At 35.2% G+C, this 26,519-nt stretch overlaps 1 protein-coding gene across 1 annotated transcript in view; it reads right to left on the reverse strand.

The window, feature by feature from the left end:
- LOC110461875 (equilibrative nucleoside transporter 3-like) overlaps positions 1-26,519 on the reverse strand; it is a 123,472-nt gene that overhangs the window by 89,030 nt on the left and 7,923 nt on the right. The window contains exons 2-6 of the mRNA XM_021515594.1: positions 19,639-19,720; positions 19,199-19,359; positions 7,094-7,188; positions 5,590-5,640; positions 3,028-3,113 (exon numbers count right to left, since the gene is read on the reverse strand). Of these exons, the coding sequence (XP_021371269.1) occupies positions 3,028-3,113; positions 5,590-5,640; positions 7,094-7,188; positions 19,199-19,359; positions 19,639-19,720 (475 nt within the window). The remainder of the gene's footprint in view (positions 1-3,027; positions 3,114-5,589; positions 5,641-7,093; positions 7,189-19,198; positions 19,360-19,638; positions 19,721-26,519) is intronic.

Consider the following 26,519-nt stretch of genomic DNA (forward strand, 5'->3'; position numbering starts at 1 on the left):
TTTTTTTTAACTGAATGAGAAGAAATGTAAGGCCAAATATCCTCACAAACAACGCTTAAGTGAAATCAGTTTGCAACTAAGCAGTTCGAAAATTTTGCAACACGTCTGGAGAAAGACGTTCCTCGTGACGCTGTAATTCACTAGAGTAAAACGTCCGTTTATTATGTTTGTTTTTGCATAATAACTGCTATACATACCGTAGAAGCACCTTCCTTTTTGTCATCGCCGCTGACAACATGCGCCATTCTCTGCGGCTTCGGCCGCATGCTTGGCCACAAGTCACCGAAATCGGGATACATAGCCTTATTTATGAATCAGTAGTAGGTAAACGTTGCAGAAGTGTATGTATATTGTTCATTGTCAATGCTGCTTAAACAACATGCCTAACATTAAGTCAACACTCGCCTGCATTTTCGTCTTTTCCGCTTCGCGTTGCGAATGATGTCTAGGCCTACACAAAACGAAAGTAAAATGTGCGCATGTCTAAATGTAAGGGAGATCACTCGTGTTTTCCCGCAGTATATGTCTGAAATCATTCCGAAGGTGTTGTTGTTTTTGTGTATATTGAAATAAAAGAGTCCTGTTATATGGTAATACTTCAATAAACGAAAAACACAAATCACACCAACAGACATATAAAATGTAGGCCTATCGGAGCATATTTTCGTTTCTGGCTGAGCTGTAATTAGCGAGAAGGCGATATAAAAATGCAATAGCATATCTTATGATGAAAATAGAACAAAATGATAATACTGCGAAGGTAAAAAAAGCCTTCAGGTTAGAATACCAATATGGAACTAGAGAAGGACAGTGGCTAGTTCTAACATGATTCCCGGTCTCATCTGCCCCGGCCGGTTGATCCCATTTTAGTTAGGCAAGCCTGGTGTGAATCACACGGAGGCGATTTTAGAATTAATTGACAGGATCCGTATCCATTAATAGGTTTGTAATATGAACTTTTTATGTTGATCTCCTACATAATTGTAAGTTATACTCCGCCTTATATTTCGTTAAATTATCAAGTTTACGTAACAAGTGCAAGCGAAATCCTAATTGACTGCCATGTTGGAAACTTCCTCAATCTTTCCGATATAGGTCAGACGTCTAAATATGGGTGTCATGACCAAATATGGAAATTGTAGTAAACATGACCGCATCAGTAGTAATACTATATTTGGCCGTGAAGGCCATATAAGGAAACGGATAACATCACGCGTGATCTAACATGGCCGTCGTTTCTTTTTTTAGAGTTTTTAGTAAGGATTTGTTATTTTAACGATGAACGAATATGCAATATTTTGATAACATTATAATCATATGAAGCGTGAATCAGATATATTATTACTGATTAGCACTTTTGATTATCCTCAGTTAGTTGGAACAGGACCGCTTCATAGCTCTGACCACGCAATATATAATTGTAAACAGGGACGTAAATGTCACCAATTTTAGCCAATCACAGGACAATATTTCCGTGTAAAGGGTTAATCCAGCGACAGTTCCAAGAGTAAATACGAAGTTTTAGAAGGATACTTAGTTCTAACTAAGAATAAGATTATATCCAATGACGTTTGAGTGAACTTGAGTCCGTGGTAATGGATTTTATTTGCAGTTTGTTTAGTATTACTAGAAGGTGACGTTATGTCTCGTTTATGAATATCTGAGCTCATTAACTGAAGTATTTTTACCGGAAGTTGCGTGTAGCATGCATGACCTACATTCAAGTAGCAGTTCCCGATTGAGATAAACAGGGTGCATTTTCAATAAGAATACGACGTTGTGATAAGATCATATGTTCTATAAAGAAAAGTAATGATATTTACAAGCCATTCAAGTGCATTTGAGTCCAAAGTTACGCATAATAAAGACAGTAGGTCCGGTATATGATTCAATTTAGTACCAGTGACTACCGCTAGAGGCCGTCTGTGTGAAATCGACATTTATGAATATCTGAGCTCATTAACTAAAGTAATACCAATAGCTGGCGGCTAACGCCTTAGCTAAAAACAACTCAATTAATCGTTAAAATACCTTACTAATTACTTGTCGATAAACTCATTAACAACGGTCTATATATAAACATTTGTAAAAACAGTTCTAGGCCTAGTACATATATAAACATCTCACAACTTACCTGTCGGTGAGAAACGGAAACAGGAAATGAATCGCCTTCCTTATGACAAAGGATGGAAAAGTCTAGCGAATTTCGAGTGACTTTGTAACTTCTAATATACGAAAAGATTCCGGGCGAAAACATGTGAAATTGACAAAATCCGGGTCAAAATTGTGACCCGGCGCATGGAGTTATCAAAGCAGGTGAAGGGCTAAAATTTCTAATGTAACCGGCTGAAATCAGATCACTTGGCAGGTATGTGAAGAGTTGGGGACAATAATTTTAGTTCAAGGAATAATGGTTTGACCAATCCTGGGTTACTTTACAAAGAATATATACCAACTCAGTCGGGACCAAATTAACTGTTCGATGAATGAGGTTTATTCGAGTAAATCAAGTTCGAGGAAGTGGGGTTTTACTGTATTTGATCCTTGTAACCTTGAATAAAGGTCAAGGTCCTTTTTATTAACATTATTTCTTTGGCTCTATTCCTGGAAGCTTCCAGCCAAATATCAAGACTCTGGGCCTTTCTGTTGTTTAGAAGTCATTTAACAAAAATATTGACAGACAATGCAGACAGCGCCATTGCATAAGCTCACTTCCTCTTTGGGCTGGTGAGATTATAAACTGTTCGCAATTGGTCAACTGAGACTTCCTCTGAGGTGACCTAGAAAGTCTGTCATTTGAAAAGCACAGTACATTTTTTATGCAAGAGCATAAACATACTGTTTAAATGTCATGTCAATGGTGTGTAGGATAGGGTAATCCCAACCTCAGAATTTGCAAATTGGGCAAAATATAAGCCAAGCCTTATATTAGGTTTAGGGAAATTTCCCTATCCTACACTCCTGGACATAAAATAGTCTTATATTCCCTACCTTGGAAGATCGTTTCTAAGAGAACAGATTACTAACCTGACCACTGACAGCAGCCTGCATGTATCTGGGGGGAAATATTCCAGCTAACCCAAACAGGGAGGCGGTGAACACTGAGCTACCAGCTGTTAAAAACAAAAGAAATAACTTTGCAGTTATGGACCATTCTGACACTTTTAAACAAATATGAGGCCCAGAGGGCCTGTATTTCTAACCTGGATATTATGTACAATCATGACAAGATTTTCCAATTCAAACCAATACTACAAATAAGCAATTATTATATGATATATATATAATCTACAGTATTAACTATTACTATCTTATACTGATAGCATATAAAGAGTGTCCTGCACCTTTTAATTCACTTAAGATTGAGAAATAGTTGAAATTGCCAAGTTTGAGATGTGTCTAGAAGCCATAGCTCAGTATAAAACAAAAGGAAAGTGTGTAATGAATATGCATTTTATGTAAGTGTGCTCAAATGAGTAAATTTGTAATTTCAACTCAAAATACAAGTTAGAAAGCAAATTATTGAGGAAACAAAACACTTGTAAATTACCTAAAACAACCCCCTGACTAAACCTCCATTTTATATAAACAATCTTTAAAGACTTCCCACCCTTCGTAATACACATGTTTTTCTTGTCGTATTTTCGTGTCGTCATTTCCGTATTGTGTATCAGGCATTCCATTACTGTAGAGTAAATTATAGTAACACTGGGTAAACAATAGTACACGTGCGTGGTGACGATGGTACGTCAACATCCGATATCGAAACTTAACTTGGAAATGTGTAAACACACGTACTTCACACATGAAGCTTATGATACAAAGACATTAATTAACTCACGGGAAAACACTGAAAACACTGACATACGATCAGACGACTTCAAGAAGGTTGTATATGAGGCGCATGGAATGCAGACTGATGTGTTTTGTTTACCGACCTTACCTGTACGTATCACGTGCTAACAGTAGTTCACAAGCTCTTGGTCGCTACGACTTTTGTTGTCGAGCGAGTTACGTTTTGTCAGATAAATCGGTTCACAAATGCAATTACAATAACTCTGTGAAAATAGTGGTTTGCAAAATATCAAGATCCCTATAAAATGCAAGTGCATGTGCGTGCACGTAATAACAGCGTACCATGCGATAGCCTATGGTTACATATGTACATGACATGTTAATATACCATGCTTAAGCGGGCTATGGAATGATGTCCAAAGTGAACATGATTGAGAGTAATTTTGTTCCATAAAAGAACAGTAAATTGACAATTAAATATAGTAATTTAATTCATTTCCGTCGTTTTTGGTATAGTAAAGAAAATAAGTGTTATTGTATAAATTCTATCCCTCTGCAAAAAGTTCAGATTTTTTTCAAGGTAGACAACTCTCACCAGGAACAAAATTATTGCAAAATGTAATATAAATTAATTATAACGACTTGAACCAAATACACACAAACGACTTTGTGTGTATTTGGTTCAATTTTTAACTCTTTTGTATGAAACTATGTGTCCTGTTTGCTTTAAGCTTGTATTTAGTCACTTTTATCCATACAATTTCAATAAAAAACGCTTTTTGTAACATGTTGTAGATATTTTATGATAAATAAAATATTTGTAGGGTTGATTAGCAATGTTTCTTTTAATTTTTTTAATGTTGTTATAGTTTTGAACAATGCCACACGCTCCAAAAATGTTTAAGTGTTGAATTTGACAAAAAATCAATTTTTCTGTATTTTTTACAAAAATCACCAGTTTATCGGAATGCTTAGATTTTCATAAAATCATCTCTACATAGAGACAAAACCATTATGTGAAACTTCCATTGAATTCTGCTGGCTAATTGCGAAAGGGTGGAGCCTCCTTAAGTGAAGATTGAGTGCCTGTCTTTTTTCATTCTTGTATATATGCCTGTTTAATTTACATTTGTTTCAAAAAAACAGAAATGGTATTATTATTTGGGGTTTTAGCTCATTTCGAAAACAGGAAATTATATTTGTGATTTACCATACCCCTTTTGGTACCCCAAAACCCCACTTTTGGTCAAACTTTTACCTTAGTTTTTCTGCATGTGATACAATAAGACATCTTTTAACAAATGAAAGAGGTGAAAATCTGGATATACCGGGGCCCAAAATGGGCCTTATAGACACTTATCCTTTAACATTTTCTTCATTTTAGAAATATCTGCCAGTTCCTATCTTTTTGTTATTCCATAAAATTAACAGGACCAACTACAGTATGATGGACACAAGCCTAAGCTATAGGTATCTTTCACATACAGTTTCTTTATTTTATTTCTCTTCTAAATACCTGTGGCTATATGCTTTCAGTGATGAGTAGCTTTTCTATCTTATTAAATGTTGCTACCTTTATTCCTTTTATTCTTTCCATCATCTATTATCCATGACATGAGCGGTCCTTCCTTCCCATCTGATCAACATATGATAATAACTGACCTGGGATTTGTTGGATGCCATGTTTTCCTCAAAATATTTATCTGAACCCAACAAAATTAAACAAGTGAGGTTTTACTGTACTATACAATAGCCAAACAACCCAGTAACATGCATCATGTGGTTGGTACATACCACTGAGAATCACAACCGTGACAAGTGTCGTAACAAAAAATGGCAGCTGCCCTGAAATCAAGAAAATACAACATTAACATTTGGATGTTGGATTTTCAGATCAGCATGAAAAGTACATTTAAGAACACTTCTTTGGAAGTAACAGGTCAGATATTAACAAAATATTTTTGAAGTAGCTACCAGATAAATAAATGTCTTGCAATACATACAAACTGTTCTATTTTCTAATAGATAACTGTCTATAAAATGTATGGCACAAATATTATACACAATATAGCTTAGCAGAAACAATTAGACAAGAGGCCCACAGGATTTGACAGTCAACTAAGATGTAAAAAGATATTATTTGTTGTTGTGATACAAAAAAAAATAATACAAAAGCACCTCAGGATATTTCTATCCATGAAGAGGATTTGATTCTAAAATTTTGGCCCAAACCTGTATAACCCTGTGGGTGAGTCAGTTATCAATTTTCATATTTATGCTAGCTCTGCCAGGTGAGCTAAAAATAAAGACAACAGATCCCAGAGTGATGTTGGTTCCCACCATCATACTCCTCCTCGAAAGATTTTATCTAAAGTTTTTGACAAGTTTGACATCCGTCACCTTAAAAGTTAGACAAAGTCAATTGTGTTTTCTCAAATCTCGTAAGGCTACAGCCAAGGAATTTACCACCCAAACAGCCTTTATCTAGGTATTTCAGTTCTTCAATTCTTCAGTTCTCAAAGTAATTTAAATTTTTGACATATAATCTCTGTGACCTTGATAATAGTAAGTCAAGGTCATTTTGTTCGCAAAATTCTTTTAGCTCCATCAAAGGAACCTACCAGCGAAGTTTCATAACACTAAGCCTTTTGGTCATTTAGAAGATATGAATTAAAGTTTTAGACATATTTGACACCTTTGACCTTGAAAGAGAGTCAACCTTTTTTTTGGAAACATTATGTTTGGCTACTTCCAATGAATTTACCAGTTTAATATCATGACTCTAGGCCTTTCAGTTCTTCAGAGCAAGTTGTTTTACATTTAGACATATTTGACCACTGTGACCTTGAAATTATTTCAAGATCGATTTTGTTTGCAAACTTTGTTGGGCTCCATTCAAACTAGAGATCCTTTCTGAGAAATAGTGATAACAAATTATGTTTAAGATCGTATGGACAAACGACGGACCACGGATGAAGGTGAATTGAATCGCACCGTCAGATGATTATTGGCTAAAAGTCTTTTGGCCAGGTGAGCTAAAAATAATCAGGATATTTCTGTTGAATACGTTTATGATAACGAAATTGGGATTACTTAACCCAACATTATGATATTATAACAACCTAAATTGTACAATGGTCGCAGTTACCTGTTTTTGTACATTATAAATGAAATATTTGGCAATAGATCCAAGTTAATTCCTAGTTTTGTTTCACATTCCTATGTGCCTCCTAATTAATCACTTGCAGGGGATCTCACCTTTGAAAAAGTTAGTAACATCACTGCAATGTAGACTTACATGTGTCGGTCTTGATGTTGACAAGGGAGAGTGTAAACACAAACATCACCAAAATAGTAAGGCATGACACAACCATCCGTCCTTTTAAAGGTAACCTAGAAAACAAAAGAGTAAGGCATCAACCATCTGTCCTTTTAACGGTACCCTAGAAAACAAAATAGTAAGGCATGACACAACCACCTGTCCTTTTAACGGTAACCTAGAAAACAAAATAGGAAGTCATAACACAACCATCCGTCCTTTTAAAGGTAACCTAGAAAACAAAATAGTAAGGCATGACACAACCACCTGTCCTTTTAACGGTAACCTAGAAAACAAAATAGAAAGGCATGACACAACCATCTGTCCTTTTAACGGTAACCTAGAAAACAAATAGTAAGGCATCAACCATCTGTCCTTTTAACGGTACCCTAGAAAACAAAATAGTAAGGCATGACACAACCATCTGTCCTTTTAACGGTAACCTAGAAAACAAATATATAGTAAGGCATGACATAACCATCTGCTCTTTTAACGGTAACCTAGAAAATAAATAGTAAGGCATGACAAAACCATCCGTCCTTTTAACGGTAACCTAGAAAACAAAATAGTAAGGCATGACACAATCATCCTTCCTTTTAACGGTAACCTAGAAAACAAATAGTAAGGCATGACACAACCATCTGTCCTTTTAATGGTAACCTAGAAAATAAATAGTAAGGCATGACACAACAATCTGACCTTTTAACAGTAAACTAGAAAACAAATAGTAAGGCATGACACAACCATCTGTTCTTTTAACGATTACCTAGAAAACAAAATAGTAAGATATGACACAACCATCCGTCCTTTTAACGGTCACCTAGAAAACAAACAGTAAGGCATGACACGACTATCTGTTCTTTCAACGGTAACCGAGAAAACAAAATAGTAAGGCATGACACAACCATCCGTCCTTTAAATGGTAACCTAGAAAACAAATAGTAAGGCATGACACGACCATCTGTCCTTTTAACCGTAACCTAGAAAACAAAATAGTAAGACATGACACAACCATCCGTCCTTTTAACGGTAACCTAGAAAACAAAGAGTAAGGCATGACACGACTATCTGTTCTTTCAACGGTAACCTAGAAAACAAAATAGTAAGGCATGACACAACCATCCGTCCTTTTAAAGGTAACCTAGAAAATAAATACTAAGGCATGACACAACCATCCGTCCTTTTAACGGTAACCTAGAAAACAAAATAGTAAGGCATGACACAACCATCTGTCCTTTTAACGGTAACCTAGAAAACAAAATAGTAAGGCATGACAAAACCATCTGTCCTTTTAATGGTAACCTAGAAAACAAATAGTAAGGCATGACACAACCATCTGTCCTTTTAACAGTAACCTAGAAAATAAATAGTAAGGCATGACACAACCATCCGTCCTTTTAATGGTAACCTAGAAAACAAAATAGTAAGGCACGACAGCCTACAGAATGCTTTGTCTAGAAGATTTGCGTCTTTGTATTATCATTTGGTCATGTGATTTTCGTTACTTCCAATACAGATATTGCCATGGTAACACAGGGCTCACCCTGGACCTAAAAAATCAGTAGCCAAAAAAGTAGCCATGTTTGAATTTCAGTAGCCATTTTTTTTTAAACAGTGGCCATACTTTCTCGGCCTCCAACCGTTATGGATAGGCCCTCCATTAAAATCATTAAATATTTAATATTTTTTGAAGTGCAATACTATTCAATATGATGTTAAATTAAGGAGTACCCTGTTATATTTTTTTGTTTTGTTATACATCATGTTTATAATTTAATTCATAATGTGATATCTTTTTAATCCTTTCAACTTATATGGCTGTAATTTCAAGGAAATATGATTTAAATTGAAATGCTGAAAATTTCCACCAGAACTTTTTTTTTTTATTTTATTTTCAAAAGAGACTTTTTCAGACTTAATCTCATTTCTTGATACAGGAATTGTGAAAAAATCTAGGCTGAAAGTTTAAATAAGATATTATTTGCCTTTAATTCCGTGCCTTCAATCAAAAAATAAAACTTAACAAAATCCAAATAACAAGAGGCCCATAGGCCTTAACGGTCACCTGAGTCCTACAGTATTTATTTTTGTTGTTGAAATATGTACCAATTTGAGTAAAAAATAGTTAAGTATAATGTTAACTTAACTTTGTCAGGACCATGAGCTGATCATTCCTAGACCGATTTTAAGTGAGATCGGCCTATTAGAACTTGTTTTTAAGTTTGAAATAGGTATTTACAAAATAGCGGCCATAGCAGCCAAATTGTATTTCTGATTGACCCGAAAAATAACAACACTTTGTCAGGACCATGAGTCGATCATTCCTACAAAGTTTCAGTTCAATCGGCCTAGCAGAACTTGACTTTAAGTTTGAAATAGTTTTTCAAAATGCGGCCACGGCGGCCATATTGGATTTCTGATTGACCTGAAAATAACAACACTTTGTCAGGACTATGAGTCGATCATTCCTACCAACTTTCAGTTCAATCGCCCCAGCAGAACTTGACTTTAAGTTTGAAATAGGTATTTTCAAAATGGCGGCCGTGGCGGCCTTATTGGATTCTGATTGACCCGAAAAATAAAAGAACTTTGTCAGGACCATGAGTCAATCATTCCTACAAAGTTTCAGTTCAATCGGCCTAGCAGAACTTGATTTTAAGTTTGAAATAGTTTTTCAAAATGGCGGCCATGGTGGCCATATTGGATTTCTAATTACCCTGAAAAATGACAACACTTTGTCAGGACCATGAGTCAATCATTCCTACCAACTTTCAGTTCAATCTGCCTAGCAGAACTTGACTTAAAGTTTGAAATAGTTTTTCAAAATGGCGGCCGTGGCGGCCATATTTGATTTTTGATCGACCCGAAAAATAACAACACTTTGTCAGGACCATGAGGCGATCATTCCTACCAACTTTCAGTTCAATCGGCCCAGCAGAACTTGACTTTAAGTTTAAAATGTAAAATGTTAACGGACGACGGACGACGATGGACGAAAACGGATACCAATAGGTCACTTGACACTAGGAGATACCTTTATCTTATTCTACTCATTTTGCTCGTAATCATTACAACTTTTAAATGATATTAGCACATGTTTTAAAAGATAAACACATGTGTTATAAGATTAAATCATGTGTTATAAGATTAACACACGTTTTATAATATTAGGGGTGGTAAGTGATTATTACGGGTGGTTAAAACTTATTAAGAGTAGTTTTGTGATATTAGGAGAAGTTGTGATTACCTGTTGGCACAGAGCCAAAAGTTAGCCAGCAGCAAATGTCGACCGCCCGCGGGTACGTTTACGCTGCGACGGTCGCACGGTCGCGTGGCCCGACTGGTTACCATTTACCTGTGCTAGTCTTGTCCGAATTATTCTGACGTTTTATCGACTTTTTTTTTATATCGGTATACAAAAAAAACGTCGATTAAACGTCAGAATAATTCGGGCTAGTCCCGAGCCCAACGCTAACACTCCCATGTTACATTCAGACGGCGATTTTGGCATTTTCGTGTATATCAGCCAATTGTAGTCAAGGATTTAATCCGACATGATCTAAAAGAAAGTGATCTTCATGACGAAGATTGGTCTTTATCTCGAGGAAAAATATCTTCATACGAAAACATGTGGATTGGAACTTGACTCGACTGATTGGCAGGTGTAAACGCCAGTCAATCACAGTCGAGGAGGCGACAGTCCTGTTCTCTTTCGTATGAAAAAACCATGACAAAAACAAATCTTAATCATGACGATAAAAATACACAAATTCGATCATTTTTCAAAGACATTTTATTTCACAAATATGAACATTCAAATGTCAATTTACACCTTTTTATCGTCCTTTACCACGATCACCAAACCAACTCTGTCACGGAATATTATGAATGGTTATTCATACACGTTTTCCTCGTCTGGGTTGTTTCATTTGCAGCACGGAATCGAAAATATCTAAATTTATCCGTGGGTTTCTTGTAAAAGTTTCCTTTTCCGGGAATAATGGACAGGTACATTGAATATAATTTTACCAAACATCTGGGATTTTCTGGTCGAGCAAAATGTTTTACCTTTTTTTGGTGCTATGTTCCGGTGGTTCAGTCCTCCTTCACTGTTTTTGGAATTCATAAAATATTCTTGTCCGGTTTCGCGATCAGTTTCACTTTTTACTGTTCCGCTTCGAAGTCCTTGTGTTCCTCCATGCCTCTAAACACACTGTATTTGATAATCCTTCAGCCGTATTGAAACTAAACACTCTGGAATTGAATCTATTGCATATGTTCTCCGCCATTGTACAAGATATTTGTAAAGTATTTATCTTTATGTGTATTTCTGTACGCCAATATGCAATGTGCATTTGGTAATAAATTGAATTGTAAATTGAAACTAAACACTCGATTCCCTGAATGTATTCTCCTCGCCAGGCAACACAGGGTCATTGGTTTTAACATGTACACCAATTCCAAATGAGGTGAGTTCTTTCATGCGGGAATTCAGTGATTTTCTTAAGCTATCAAACGCACGTGTTGCTGCGTTGAAACATATTTATTTCCGGGCGATTTAAATCGTCTCGGTCTCTGCAGTCTAGATCCAATTTGAACTGAAGTGTTGAGAGGGTACGCAGTTCCATCCTTCCTTTTAATTTCGATGACAAATCTTCATAGCCAGAAATCCAAGGCTGTTTTTATTGAAACACATCGTTTAGTATTGGATCCTCTCCATGTGTTTTTTGACGATATCGTCGGACGTCAAAGCAGGTCCAAACCGTTCTGAATTTCTCGACACTTGGGTATCAGTTCTATGAAATGCCGATAAAGACTGCGTCGGAATTAAAAGTTTCCAACTGTGTCAAACTCACGTTATCACTTTCTTTTTTTAAAACATCACTTAATTATCCATGAAACTGTCCGCTAAAGGTGTTTCAACTGTTTCTCCTTGCTGTATAAAGGTCAGACACCAGCTGAAAAGTCTGCCTCGTTCAAATAATCCGGCATCGGTCGCAGAACATGAATACACTTAACTTCACCTAGCCCCTTTTCAATCAATGGAATCCAATATCCAATCAAGTTCGCAAACCGGCCTTAATTGGTATATAATTGACTGCGTCGCATATTCATTCAGCACAAATCACAGGTGACAGGTGCCAACGGGGCTGGGAGTGGGAGGGGGGACTTTGTGTTCATAATCCATGTGTATAAATATCTGAAACGGCCTTAAAAGTTTCATTAAAAAATATATAAATATATCATTTTGAGTCTGCTGTTGGCAAAAATGCCTATGAGGGGGCTTTAATTTAAATTACTGCAGACAATCGCTACATGTCAACGTTATGCCCTCGGCATCGCTGTTCAGTCAGCCGTGAAATCCTAGTACCAATGGCTAGGTGAGGTATTGGAACTGATTTCGCGACACAGCACGATATCGGCAATTATCCAATTATGGCTACATTGTTTTGTCCGAGGGTGGTCTGTGAGAACAATGGGGTAAGTCAGTTTACGACACAAAATGTCTTTTCTCCAAACAGCGTACTGAATCCATCCGTCCTGTTGGTATTGAGATATGCTTCCAACCCTAGAAATAAATTATTTCGTCCAAAAGTGACAGATTTGGTTAGTCCATATTCTAACAGAGGGTAAACAGCGACTGCAACACTACAGTTACCGGCGGCGACCCTTGACCCATAGCAGGAAGCTAGCTGCCAGCTAACAGGTGTTTCAAGTTATCAAAGCATGGTTAGCTTTACCATTCAACTCATGTTTTAATGTATTAAGCATAATCATCTCTTATGTATAAACAGAAAACTGTTTTGGAAAATTATAGATTAATCTTGAACATTTTATAATTCTGACAATAAGCAGAGTCCAAGCCCAGGGTATATTTTTTGGCTAGTAAATCAGAACGTTAGTGACTCAAACATTGGACAAGACTACCAGATCATTTGATGAAGTGAACTGTGACCTTGATACTGACAATTACGCAAGAAGTCGAAGAACAAATCTTGCTGGAATCTCATGTCGTAGGTTTCTTTTCATAATTTTCATCTTGCAGGTGCTTAGCTCTCTATATGCAAATGAGTACATATAATTTTGATGAGTAAAAAATATGTAATAAATACGTGTATATCAAACCTTTATTGCATCAGAAACGTAAAATTTAAAAAAAAAAATCGCAATAAATACTTTTTTTTCATAATCAAAATCAAAGACAAATAACGTCTGCTTAAAACTAATCGTCAAATTGCCACAAAATAGACCTTCTTGAATTTAAAAACTTTCATCGGGGATGCGAACCCCCAACTTGGCCTCGCACCCCCACTTTTATTTTATCTGATAAGTCATTTTTTTTTTTCATTTGAGAAGACATTAAAGAGGAAAATTAACAAGAAATAATCTGGTAAGAATTGCAATGGTATGATCAGAGTTCTACGATGTCTATATAAAGATCTAAAAGAATTAATAAAATATCCCAGAGATCGTTTTCGCTACTTTCTTTATTTAAAAAGCGGTCACATGAAAAGAGGTACAAGTTTTGGTTAATTCTCGTTATTTTTTGAGAAAAAGAACATTTCAAATACATCTGATTGCATTGACCAAAAAGCAAAAATAGAACGTAGAACAACTTGGAACTCTTCTTTGTTGGAGAAATTACACAGTTCGCTTGGATTCTCTGCCTTAAGTTCATTTTTGATTTAACTACACAATCTCCTCGTTGATAGTTAGCAACTTTGATTCGGGAAATCTTAGTGAAGCGACAAATTTCATTTTTTTCATACAAGTTCGTTCTTGGTTACCTGTACTTTTTTGTTCACTAAGAAAATATCCTATATATTATAATAACTTTATATAGTAATAGCCAAAATGAAATAAATGAGCATTAATACACATATGGAAATCGGATGCTGGTTATCACCTTTGTAGAACATGAGTAAAGTTTTCCAAAGTTGTTTCCGAATTCTTTTCGTTTTGTGGTTTGGAACGCTGGCATTGAAAGATAAGATACGAATGACATACGTAGTGTCGGAACGTGAGATCAACGTATAAATGCGGATTTGCCTATAGACTATATATCTGTCGGCGGCATTTCATAAACGTTTTCGTGTGAAATTATATTCGTTGGAATTGATATTCAGTATTGTTAATACATAGTTTTAAGATACAAACGTATGAAAATGGTTACATCGCCAGTTTGATGTTTTATAAAGACATCGACAGATTCTGTTGATCAAATCTAGCGACCGGCATGGACTTATTGCCATTGATTTTTTTTCCAAAATATAGTATACCTAGTAACAACACATATTTGTTAAAAAGACGAAAATATGACAAAAACTTGTCTTGTAGGAATCCAAGCTGGTCTTACGCTGATTCGGTGCTTGTACATGTATATAAAATTAAGGTAGATATATAATGTATACATTACCATTCGAGAAGGAATACGGGCATATTAGACGAATTTAAGTGTCAAAGGCCTCATGATTAAAAAAAATGCATTACAGTTAACTTCCAAAACGTAGTTGGATTAAAACTTATGAATTATATTCATATTGAATTCTGATTTTGTTCGGCAATATATAATTGTCTAATTGCAATAGTTTACACACAGTAATACTAATACTTTTTGTCTCCGATTGATACACACTGAATAAGTCCATGCTACAGGAAGGAGTTAACATCTTGATCCTTTATATAAAATGCAGAATTGTAATGTTTAATACAACCGTCTTTTTAAGTTTTCATTTAAAACCGCGAAAAATTTGTGCCGCACCTCGACGATACATCAAATAATCGCATGATTCTTGTATCGCGCAAGCTCCGCCCATTATAACACGAGGGCTACTGTGCTGAGGTGTGATTGACGTTTCAAATCAACCAATCATCTGGGTGATTTCACAATGCAGAGACAGTCCGCCTCTAGATTTTTCTATAAACTGATATTGATCAGTAAACTTTTATAACTTTTTATACAATGTATACCACACGGAGAAACTTGTAATGATGTATAAGTTAACGTACGGTCTTTTTCAATTATAATCTGGATTGTTTAAACGGGAAATCGTATGATTGACCGACACATGCACATCGTAAATTTTGCCCCGATATTGGACAAAGATGAAATGTTTTATCACGTTACAAGGCAATGCTACGTTATTTTAAGCACAACTGGTGAATTAAGAATAGATCTTGTGGGACTCGTTTATATCCACTACAAGACGTCTTTTTTCCCGGGATTACACAAAGTAACATTTGCTGGCGTTATTACTTTTCTGTAGTACCGTCACCGATATAGCCGGCGTTTTTTCTGCGGCCATCCAACGTCTATGGGCGACAGGGATTACAATTTCTCGACTGAGTACCAAAATCACCGGACGCGTAACTTTACTTTCAACAACAACAGTGTGAAATTTCACAAGTTTATTCAAAATAAGTTACAAGGTCCGAAGAACTGATTTTTGCCTCACATGTAACATGGTATTGTTTTGTTGGGCTCGCGACTAGCACAGATAAATGAAAACCAGTCGGGCCACGCGACCGTGCGACCGTCGCAGCGTGAAACGTACCCGCGGGCGGTCGACATTTGCTGCTGGCTGAAATTTGGCTCTGTGCCAACAGGTAATCACAACTTCTCCTAATATAACAAAACTACTCTTAATAAGTTTTAACCACTCGTAATAATCACTTACCACCCCTAATCTTATAATACATGATTTAATCTTATAACACATGTGTTAATCTTTTAAAACATGTGTTAATCTTTTAAAACATGTGCTAATATCATTTAAAAGTTGAAATGATTACGAGCAAAATGAGTAGAATAAGAGAAAGGTATCTCCTAGTGTGAGCTAAAGCTCAGGTGACCTAAAAAGTAACCTAAGTGATGCAATATTGATAATTATTTTTCCGTAATTCATGTTTTATGTAAACAAGAGGCCCATGGGCCTCAACGGTCACCTGAGTCCTACAGTATTTATTTTTGTTGTTGAAATATGTACCAATTTGAGTACAAAATAGTTAAGTATTATGTTAACTTAACTTTGTCAGGACCATGAGCTGATCATTCCTAGACCGATTTTCAGTTAAATCGGCCTATTAGAACTTGTTTTTAAGTTTGAAATAGTTTTTCAAAATGGCGGCCGTGTCGGTCATATTGGATTTCTGATCGACCCGACAAATAACAACACTTTGTCAGGACCATGAGTTGATCATTCCTATCAGGTTTCATTTCAATCGCCCATTAGAACTTGACTTTAAGTTTGAAATAGTAATGGCGGCCGTGGCAGCCATATTGGATTTCTGATCGACCCGAAAAATAACAACAGTCGGTCAGGAAGATGTTAGTAACCTTCCCATGAAAAATTAATGAAATCCCTTTGCTAGTATTTCAGCTTAAGTTGAAAATGTAAAATGTTAACAGAGGACGGACGACGGACCACGACGGACGAAGACGGATAGCAATAGGTCACTTGAGCTAAAGCTCAGGTGACCTAAAAAATGTATAAATATATTTAAAAAGATCACACATTTCAAATGTAAATGGCAGTAGAAAACATTTGAAAGGAAAAGGACGTATTTATAACGGTATTGACCAACCCTTCGAAATAAATTGGGAGCACATCACTTCGTGCAACTTGGCCATTCCCGTGCACGTGTCGTCGATTGGTACCTAATACAAGCGACTGTCGAAGTAATTCTGAACGGTTTACTGTTCTAAAAACCGCGTAACTGCGATGCTAAATAACTTTTCTCGATTACTTGAAATTCCAAAACGTCTAACCACGAAGGTACAACGGTCAGATACGATATAGGGCCTATCGTTTGAAGTGATCAGAAAAGACGAAAATCGGCACTTCGACATGGTGTTTTAAAGCGATACTTATACTTTCTAATCAAGCATATCGGACGTATTTATGCTTTCTACAGTACTGGAAAAGGTAAATGAATACCATGTACACTAATTTAAATATACTGAACCTATAAATTAAAGTTTATCAGATCGACTTAAGGCGCCGTCAAATGTACGTGTGCGAGACCACCTATGTGTGACTCGCTTATCAGACTGTTTTCTCAACGTCAATGGGTCATCCAATTAACTTGACCCGAATGTCCATTATTGTACAAGAATTATAACACCTTTTTGCCACCTGAAGCTTGATAATTGACTTTACAACTAAGACAAAAGCATTAATTAACTCGCAGTCGTACAGCGCGCGCTGATATGTGACGGCCGGCCCTGATTATGTTTACGCAATCAGTGTCAGCCACAATACACACGTGAGCGTGAGTAGACGGATCGTTTTCTGGGACAAAGATACAGAGTTGCCCAATTAAAAAAAACTTAGTAGTCAATTTAGTAGCCACATCGAACTTTTAGTAGCCAATAAAAAATAAAAGTAGCCAATGGCTACCGACAGCGTGAGCCCTGGTAACAGTAGGTATATTTTTTTCTCAATCATCAACCTGCAGTTGCCTATAGATCTATTTTGATGTTGTTATTAAATAGTGTAACACTAAAGCATGATCTCTTCGAGTTGGTCCATATTTGATGTCATTTTTCATGGAGAAAATATTTTGATGCATGTTTTAAAAAGTCCTTTATGCCATAAAGGACAAGGAGTGTTCTATTGGGGATTTAGAATTAGTAGTTATATTTGTAATCTGGAATAAATGAAGTACGCAAATATAAAATTTCATATTCATTCCACAACTGCTTTAGGAGATATGGCATTACAAAGAGACATAAACCCACATTTTCATAATGAAATACATGCAAACCATCTGCGCAATTCGAATCAAAATTGGCCATTTCGAAGCAAATTAACTTAACACTCTTTAATTTTTGAAAGCCTCTGCATGCACAAATAAATAAATATTCAACATGCATTAACATTGTCATACTAGTGTTCATTGGTAGAAAGGAAAGATGGGTCGCAACCGAACCAGTCGGGTTGCTTGAACACACGTAAGTGCCACAACAGTGTCCTTATAATCTGGTGCAGAGTTGGGGTCAACATCCCTAGGGATGTTCTTTGTTACTGGGATGATGCGTCGGGACCTGAAAAGTCATTTTCGCAATGCATCGCGTTGTGTCAGCATATCAGAAGTAGGATGCCGAGATCGGTACTTCTGGGCGTGCTTGATGGCAATAATACAATTTGGATTTGAAACTATCGCCGTCTCTGGGTATAAAAACGATGTTTTACAATAGATCCGGGCAATCAGACGGGTTAGTTTCTGGAGAGTGCCACATCAGGACATTTAGAAGTAAGCGTAAGCAGGGATTATAGGTCTTAGAATGGGAGGGGGTGGTTTATCAATAGTTTAGCCTGTTAATGTTATGTGTCATTAATGTGTATATGTGTGGCGCAAGTTTGAGTTGTTATTTCTGTTTAGCCGTGTTGTCCTATCATTTGTACATACATTCATCATCATTCCTTGTGTTAATAAATATTAGGAACTATCGATTGGTGTCGTCTTCTATATATATCAAAACAATGACAGAATTATATCCATTGAACATGGGTTGATGTTTATTAGCCTATAGGCAATGTCTGAATTGGGCACCTTAGCGTGTGACACACATAGGGATTGTGTCCTAGGCCCTATTTGTCCTATTACAGTGGTGCTTGTGACCAAGCTTTTATTTAAGCATTGGGTGTATGCTTGACAAGGGGATACCTGAACCTGGGTTGTAAACAAGAGGCCCAAAGGGCCTGTATTGCTCACCTGGATAATAAAACCATGGAAAAAAAATCTTATCACATACAGACCCTGGACGGTTTTTCTTTACCAAAAGGGTGTTGCGTTTGCGTTGTGTTTGTGTTTTGTTTCCGTTGCATTGCGTTTCCGTTGCATTGACCGTGTGATGTGCGTTTAAACTTTAGCGTTGAATGTGCGTTGAACATGCGTTTTGCTGGTTATGCAAGAAAACAATCGATGGTTATGTACAGGTTATGATAAGAATTTATAGATATGTGTAGAGTGCTAAAATGTTTTTATATCCCAGAAAAAATAGTTATATGCATAATAAAGTTTGCAAATTAAAAACAGACAGACAAGTAATTTTTTATTTATACAACTTGTGAAACTTACTTTTGCGTAAATACAGCAGTTAGAAAGTTAAAGATAAGATTTGGCAAAGTTGCAGCAGCTGCCACCGATCCTTCAAACATGGTCTGCATCTCTGTCTGCATCTGAGGATTGTCAATGTCATCTGTTGGCAATGTTAAGTTCCTCAGCTTAAACAGGTAGTACTGGTCAAAGAAAATATCATATATATTTAACCCATTATATAAACACAAACATGTTGTTCAAGTCAGTTTTGTGATACAATTGTATCTTAATTTAAAATTTACAAGACATTTCAAGATATATTAATTTCATAAAAGAATATAAATCTGGCAACTGCATTTCAAAACTTAACAGTAAAGTTCTGCAGAATTCTGATTCATTTGAAAGAAAGAATTTGGATTTTTCTTATCATCAGAGTAGACTGGATATGATGTGAATCAAATATATAAACATGTACTTACCTCTTTGGCAGTAATGAAGAAATTCCATGGCAACAGAGATCCTAGTCCAAGAATGCAAAATATGACATATACTCCATTGCATCTGAAAAGTAAGTTAGATAAAGTCAACGAAATGCTCAGAGAGGGCCTTCATTATTCATAGAACATTTGCTTTTACATGTGCTAACTAAAATAATCTTTCCTACAGTATTTGAAAAGCTGTACATGGTAAGAGTAATTTGTTGAATAGACTAGATGTATCAGCAATATGTCAGTACTGTGCCCTTCTTCTATTAACCATATCTTTTATTTATTTATTTTTAAATGTGAGAGTTCAGATTGAATCTGAAACAGAAATCTTTACAAAAGAGCTAGGATCTTTAACCATTTTTTATCATATTTTCACTTTTTTCTGAGCAAGCTAAGGATGTTATTTGATTTATTTCATGTTCGCTACTAGTGAAAAAGGTCAAGGTCACGCTGGGCCTGGGTAGTCCTTTGTCTGGAGCTCCGACAAAATAGTGTTTTTCTTATATATTATTACACGTTTTGAAGTATAATTTTTGGATTACATACCTCATAAGTGGATAGTTTATCCCTTATCAGTATCTGTTTTCTTGAACTTTTGGTGGAAATGTGTGTTTTGGACGTTTTGAGTTAGGACAATGGCCTGACACCCTACCTAGTGACTACTGCTCACAGCACACTCTATTCTAACTACATGGACTTGTATATGTTGACTTGATATATATGTATTAATACTCAGTGGAAACCATGGCCAACAGAAAGCACAGTATGGGAGGAGCAGCCGGGGTTAAGACCAGGGGAGCGGATAAGAATATTGAGGACAGACTCGATGAGATTACATCCTTGTTAACTACGCTCATAACAAAGGCAGACTTTGATTCCAAGATGAAGAAGTTGAAAGAAACCATACGAGAGGAAAATAGAGAACTGGTTGAAGAACTCAAAGGGAGAGTGTTCGAACTGGAAATGGAAAATGAGAATCTCCGGCTGACTATTGGAAACCTGGAGACTCAATATGGTGATCTCCAGTGTTCGAAGGACGCTATAGAGGCACGTCATAACGATTTGGAGCAACACGGCCGCAAGAACTCACTCAGAATACACGGACTGAAGGACACATCTGATTCAGAGACTGTGGAGGAATGTGTGGACAAATTTGTGAACTTTGTGTCTTCTAAACTTGAGGTGGATATCACCAAGGGGGACATTGACATTGCTCACCCTCTTGGGAAGTTCAACCGGGAAAGACCGAGAAACATCATCGTCAAGTTTACACATCGACGAAAAAGGAACGAGGTCATCAAAGCCCGCTATAAATTGAAGAAAACTGGATATACGGTGTTTGAGGATCTCACGAAGATCAACCAGCAGATCCTCAAGGACGCGTATAAGCTTCAGTGTGTGAAGAACTCGTACAGTACGGACGGTAAGCTTTTCGCTATACTGACTGATGGTAGAAAGAGAAGGCTCCAGTTTGGCACACCACTCACAGACAATTTCCTTAAGGAAGATTCCAACTTTGTGTAAATGTATATTTATTGCATAGTGATCGGTAATGGACTAGGCACGATGGTGCCGCCAGGAATTACCCTGGTTTTACCGATATAACGACAGTGTTTGGATAGTGTGTGTAAATTTGTATATCTGTGAATGTGTCATTTCTTTTGGAAAATTTACAGTGAGTGTTTTGCTTAATCTTGTGTATGGGATCTATTATTCATACATCGGTAAGTCTATACAAGTTTCATTTATCTATCTTGTTGATTGACTACTAATTAAAATTATTATTTTCATATATATATATCGAAAAAAAAACCTGTATATGTTGATACATATGTATATCTATAGACATGCTTATATATCTTAAAAATTCTCTTATACAATATATACAGTACACTGACGTCTCCGGATTTTTTGTCTGATAAGTTTAAAAGCTTCAGCTATACCGCTCCTTACAATCCAATCAGTTATTGGATATGTATATTCCTACTATTTCATTAGATATTTGTTTCGTATACTCATATTATTTCGCTGTAAAAAGGGTTCTTATGTCTTTCCATTTTCCCCTCTTTTCCCCTCTCTTCCCTTATGTTTCCGGAATTTTAAAACAGTCTATCCCATCCGATAGTTACTACACTACTTCCGGTGTGGTATTACTTCCTGTCTTCGGCGAACCCCATCTGCAGGCATGGTTATCTATTTCAGGTATTCTTATTATCATAAACAAGAAATAACTCAAGACTGTGTGCTGTCGGCAGTAGTCTCTATGAAATGACCACTTTATCATTGTCTTTTATGTTTTCTTTTCTTCTTCTTTTAATTTCTTTATCGGTCTTTGCTTTTCCTCTATTTATTTCCGGGATGGATCAAATAAACTCGTTCTCAAGTCACAGCTATGGCTCAGATACAGTTTTTATCGGCTAATAATCAGGGCCTGGGAGACAAAGTTAAGCGTAAAGATGTGTTTTCTTATCTTAGGTCGACAAGTGGTAATGTTCTCTGCTTGCAAGATACACATTTTACTACAGAACAGGAAAATATTATAAGAAGTGAATGGGGTTTTCAGTGCTACTTTAATTCTTTTAAATCAAATGCTAGAGGCGTAGCTATTCTTTTTAAAAATAACTTCGAATTTAAAGTGCATAAAGAAAAAAAAGAAAACACGGGCAATTTTTTAGCCTTAGATATTGAAATTGAGACTTTTAGAATTACACTTATTAATTTGTATGGCCCAAATAAGGATGAACCTGATTTTTATGATATTCTATTTGAAACTATTGAAGAATTTGCAAATAGATATATTATCATTTGTGGTGATTTTAACCTGGTTTTAAATCCTAAATTAGATTATGATAAAAATTATAAAAATGTAAACAATCCTAAAGCTAGAGAAAAAAATTTGGAAATCATAGATAATTTTTCACTAGTAGATATTTTTAGAGAACAAAATGAAGACTTAAGAAGATACACATGGAGGAAAAGTAGCCCACTTAAACAAGCTCGCTTAGACTTTTTTTTAATATCTGAAAACTTTATTTCTAGTACTGAAAAATCCAAAATAGAATTTGGTTATAGATCTGACCATTCTTTCCCTACAATATCTTTGAAACTTAATGAATTTATACCTGGTAAAGGAGTATGGAAATTCAATAATAGTCTATTACAGGAACTAGAGTACTTAAATATGGTTAAAACTTGTATCAGTGAGACGAAAGCGCAATACTGTCCTCCAGTTTATAATTTAAATAATTTAAATAACATTTCAGATGCTGTGATTGAGTTTATGATAGACGATCAATTATTTCTGGAAACATTACTTTTGCAAATTAGAGGTAAAAGTATATCTTATTCATCCTTTAGGAAAAAACAACAAAATGTTAGGGAAGACAATCTTAAGAAGACAATTCAGGCAATTGAAGAACAAGATGAAATAGATATTGTTGATTTAGAAGTAAAAAAAAAAGAATTAAAGGAAATTAGGGAACATAAAATTAAAGGTAGTATAGTGAGATCTCGTGCTAAATGGATAGAAGAGGGGGAGAAGCCTACAAGCTATTTTTTCAGTCTGGAAAGTAGAAATTTTACCTCTAAAGTTATACCTAAATTACAATTAGATAATGGAAAAACAATTACAAGTCAGGCAGACATCTTGAAAGAAGTTCAGAAATTTTATGAAAAGCTGTATGATTCTGATAATAACATAGCAGATGTAAATTTAAATGAATTTTTGGAACATTATAATGTGATTAAAATTAGTAAAAATGATTCTGAAAAGTTGGATGGCCTAATCTCATTGGAAGAAGCTGGCAAAACGTTAAGACGTATGAAAAATAATAAAAGTCCAGGCATAGATGGCTTTACGGTTGAATTTTATAAGTGTTTTTGGAAATATTTAGGTAACTTTGTTGTTCGATCTATAAATTTAGGCTATAAAAAAGGAAATCTATCAATCTCACAACGTCAAGGAATTATTTCATGCATTCCAAAGGGGGATAAACCTCGACATTTTATAAAAAATTGGAGGCCTATCACACTACTAAATGTTGTTTATAAAATAGCTTCTAGTACAATAGCATACAGAATTAAAACAGTTTTGGATAAAATAATTGATAAAGATCAGACAGGGTTTTTAGAGGGTCGTTATATAGGGGAAAACACTAGACTGATATATGATGTAATGCAATATGCAGAGGAAAATGATATTCCAGGTATGTTTCTAATGATTGATTTCGAAAAAGCTTTTGATTCGGTGTCCTGGGCATTTATTGAGAAAGTATTATGTTTTTTTGGTTTTGGAAATAGTATAATAAACTGGGTTAAAACATTACATAATAATGCTAGTGCTGTAATTAATCAGGGAGGGAATTTGTCTTCATTTTTTCAAGTTAAAAGGGGATGTCGTCAAGGGGACCCGATTGCTCCTTATATATTTATTCTGTGTGCTGAAATTTTAGCTATAAAACTAAGAAACAATAATAAAATTAAGGGTATTAATGTTGATAACTGTCCTATACTTCTATCACAATATGCGGATGACACTGCACTTGCACTTGATGGTACAGAAAGATCACTGCAGGAAGCTATTACTGAACTTAATTTCTATGCAAGTATATCAGGATTGAAAATGAATATTTCAAAAACTCAAGTGGTCTGGATTGGCAATAAAAAATTTAGCTCAGATAAATTCCTTCCAGAACTCGACTTACAATGGGGTAGGGAAAACTTCACACTTCTTGGCATTGAATTTCACGTTAATTTACATGAGATACCTAAACTGAACTTTAAAAAAAAACTAACAAAACTTAAATCACTTATCAGATCATGGAAAAGGAGAATATTAACACCAATTGGTAAAATAAACATAATAAAATCAATTTTGGTTTCACAATTTAATCATTTATTTATCTCGCTGCCAAATCCAGAGGAAAAGTTTCTTTGTAAACTGAATTCTATAATTTATGAGTTCTTGTGGAACAGTAAAGTGGATAAAGTAAAGAGAGAAGTTGTTATTCAAGACTTCATTAATGGTGGGTTAAACATGATCAACATCAAAACTTTTATAGACTCACTCAAATTAGGTTGGATTAGAAGAATATTTCAATGTACATCTAAATGGCAAGCAATTTTAAAAACATATGTTAATATAGACATGTTGGCAAATTGTGGTTCAGATTATATAAAGCTATGTGAAAAAAAATGTAAAAACAAGTTCTGGACTGATGTTTTGAAAGCTTGTAAAAACTTGTATCATGCAAATGAAATTAATATTAACAAAAATGAGGTATACTTGAAGACCCCCTTATGGTATAATGACAAAATTATTATTGATAGAAGGTCAATTTTCATTAAGGATTGGTATAAAAAAGGAGTTATTAATATAAATGACCTGATTAAAGACTATAATTCTGGTTCCTTTTATACAGTTCAAGAATTCACTCAAACTTATCAAATACAGACTAATTTTCTCCAATATCACAGTGTTCTTTCTGCAGTAAAACATTTCAACTCTAATCCAGATTTTCCTAAATTAAGACTGTTATGTCCTTTTATTCCTACACACTTAGAACCATTCTTTAAAAAGTCTAAAGGTTCCAAACATTTTTATAGTATCCTGGTAAAAAATAACATTGTTCCATCAGGACAGAAGAAATGGAATAGAGTCTTTGATTTTAGTAACTTTTCTTGGCATCAGATTTTTAAGCTTCCCTTTGCTATAACTACTAATACAAAATTTCAGTGGTTTCAGTATAGAATAAATCACCATATTCTGACAACAAATTCTTTCCTTTTTAAAACTCGAATAGTTGTATCTCCTATGTGTACACTTTGCAATTCTGAGATTGAAACTATTACCCATATTTTATGGGAATGTCAAGAGACTCAGAATCTTCTTATTAGTTTTGAAACTCTTTTGGATGCACTCATTATTCCTTTTGATTTTAATAAAGAATCTTATTTATTTGGATTTCTTACACAAAATGTTAATGGTAGAATTGATAATGAGATACTCATTATAATTAAACAATATGTATATAAAATGCGTTGTCTTCATAGCTCCTTAAATATAAATGCATTGGTTAACACAATAAAAGACTACCATAATATACAAAGATTTATAGCAAATAGCAAAGGAGAAACTTATAGAGAGAAGTTTGAAAAGGAATGGAAAAAATGGGAAAAACTTCTTGTTTTGTAAAAATAATATTCTGATAGCTGTCTCCTGGGCTTTGGAAATGAATTATAAAATCAATAATTTTCTTCTATTACACTTATCCATACATTCATAAGCTTGAGCTCAAAAATATAATAGTCCATCCCCACCCTCTTTCTCTCTCTCTCTCTCTCTCTCGCTCTCTCTATTCTCTCTCTCTCTCTCTGAACTGATTCATGTAATTTTAGTTTACAGTTTTTAGAAGCTTTTCATTTTTTTTTTACATTTCTATGATTCTATGATTCCTTACTTGTTTGTGTTTGTATGTAAGAGTGTGTGTATGGGTGGGTGTGAGTAAGGGCGATTATGTATGTGTTAATGTTGTGATGCAACTTATATTATATGAAATCATTTCATCATACATGAATGGAGGATGATGAGGATGATGATGTTGATGATGTTGATAATGAATGATGATGATGATGGATGTTGATGATGATGATGATGATGCTGATGATGAATGATGATAATGATGATGATGGAGGTAATAACATCAAAATGTATGTGAGATGATGGTGATGATGATGATGATGATGATGATGATGATGTTGTTGATGATGTTGATGATGAATGATGATGATGATGAGGAGGATGATGGAGGTAATAACATCACAATGTATGTGAGATGATGATGATGATGATGATGATGATGATGATGATGATG

The sequence above is a fragment of the Mizuhopecten yessoensis genome, unplaced genomic scaffold (genome assembly GCF_002113885.1).
Source record: "Mizuhopecten yessoensis strain PY_sf001 unplaced genomic scaffold, ASM211388v2 scaffold10697, whole genome shotgun sequence".
NCBI classification, from domain to species: domain Eukaryota; kingdom Metazoa; phylum Mollusca; class Bivalvia; order Pectinida; family Pectinidae; genus Mizuhopecten; species Mizuhopecten yessoensis.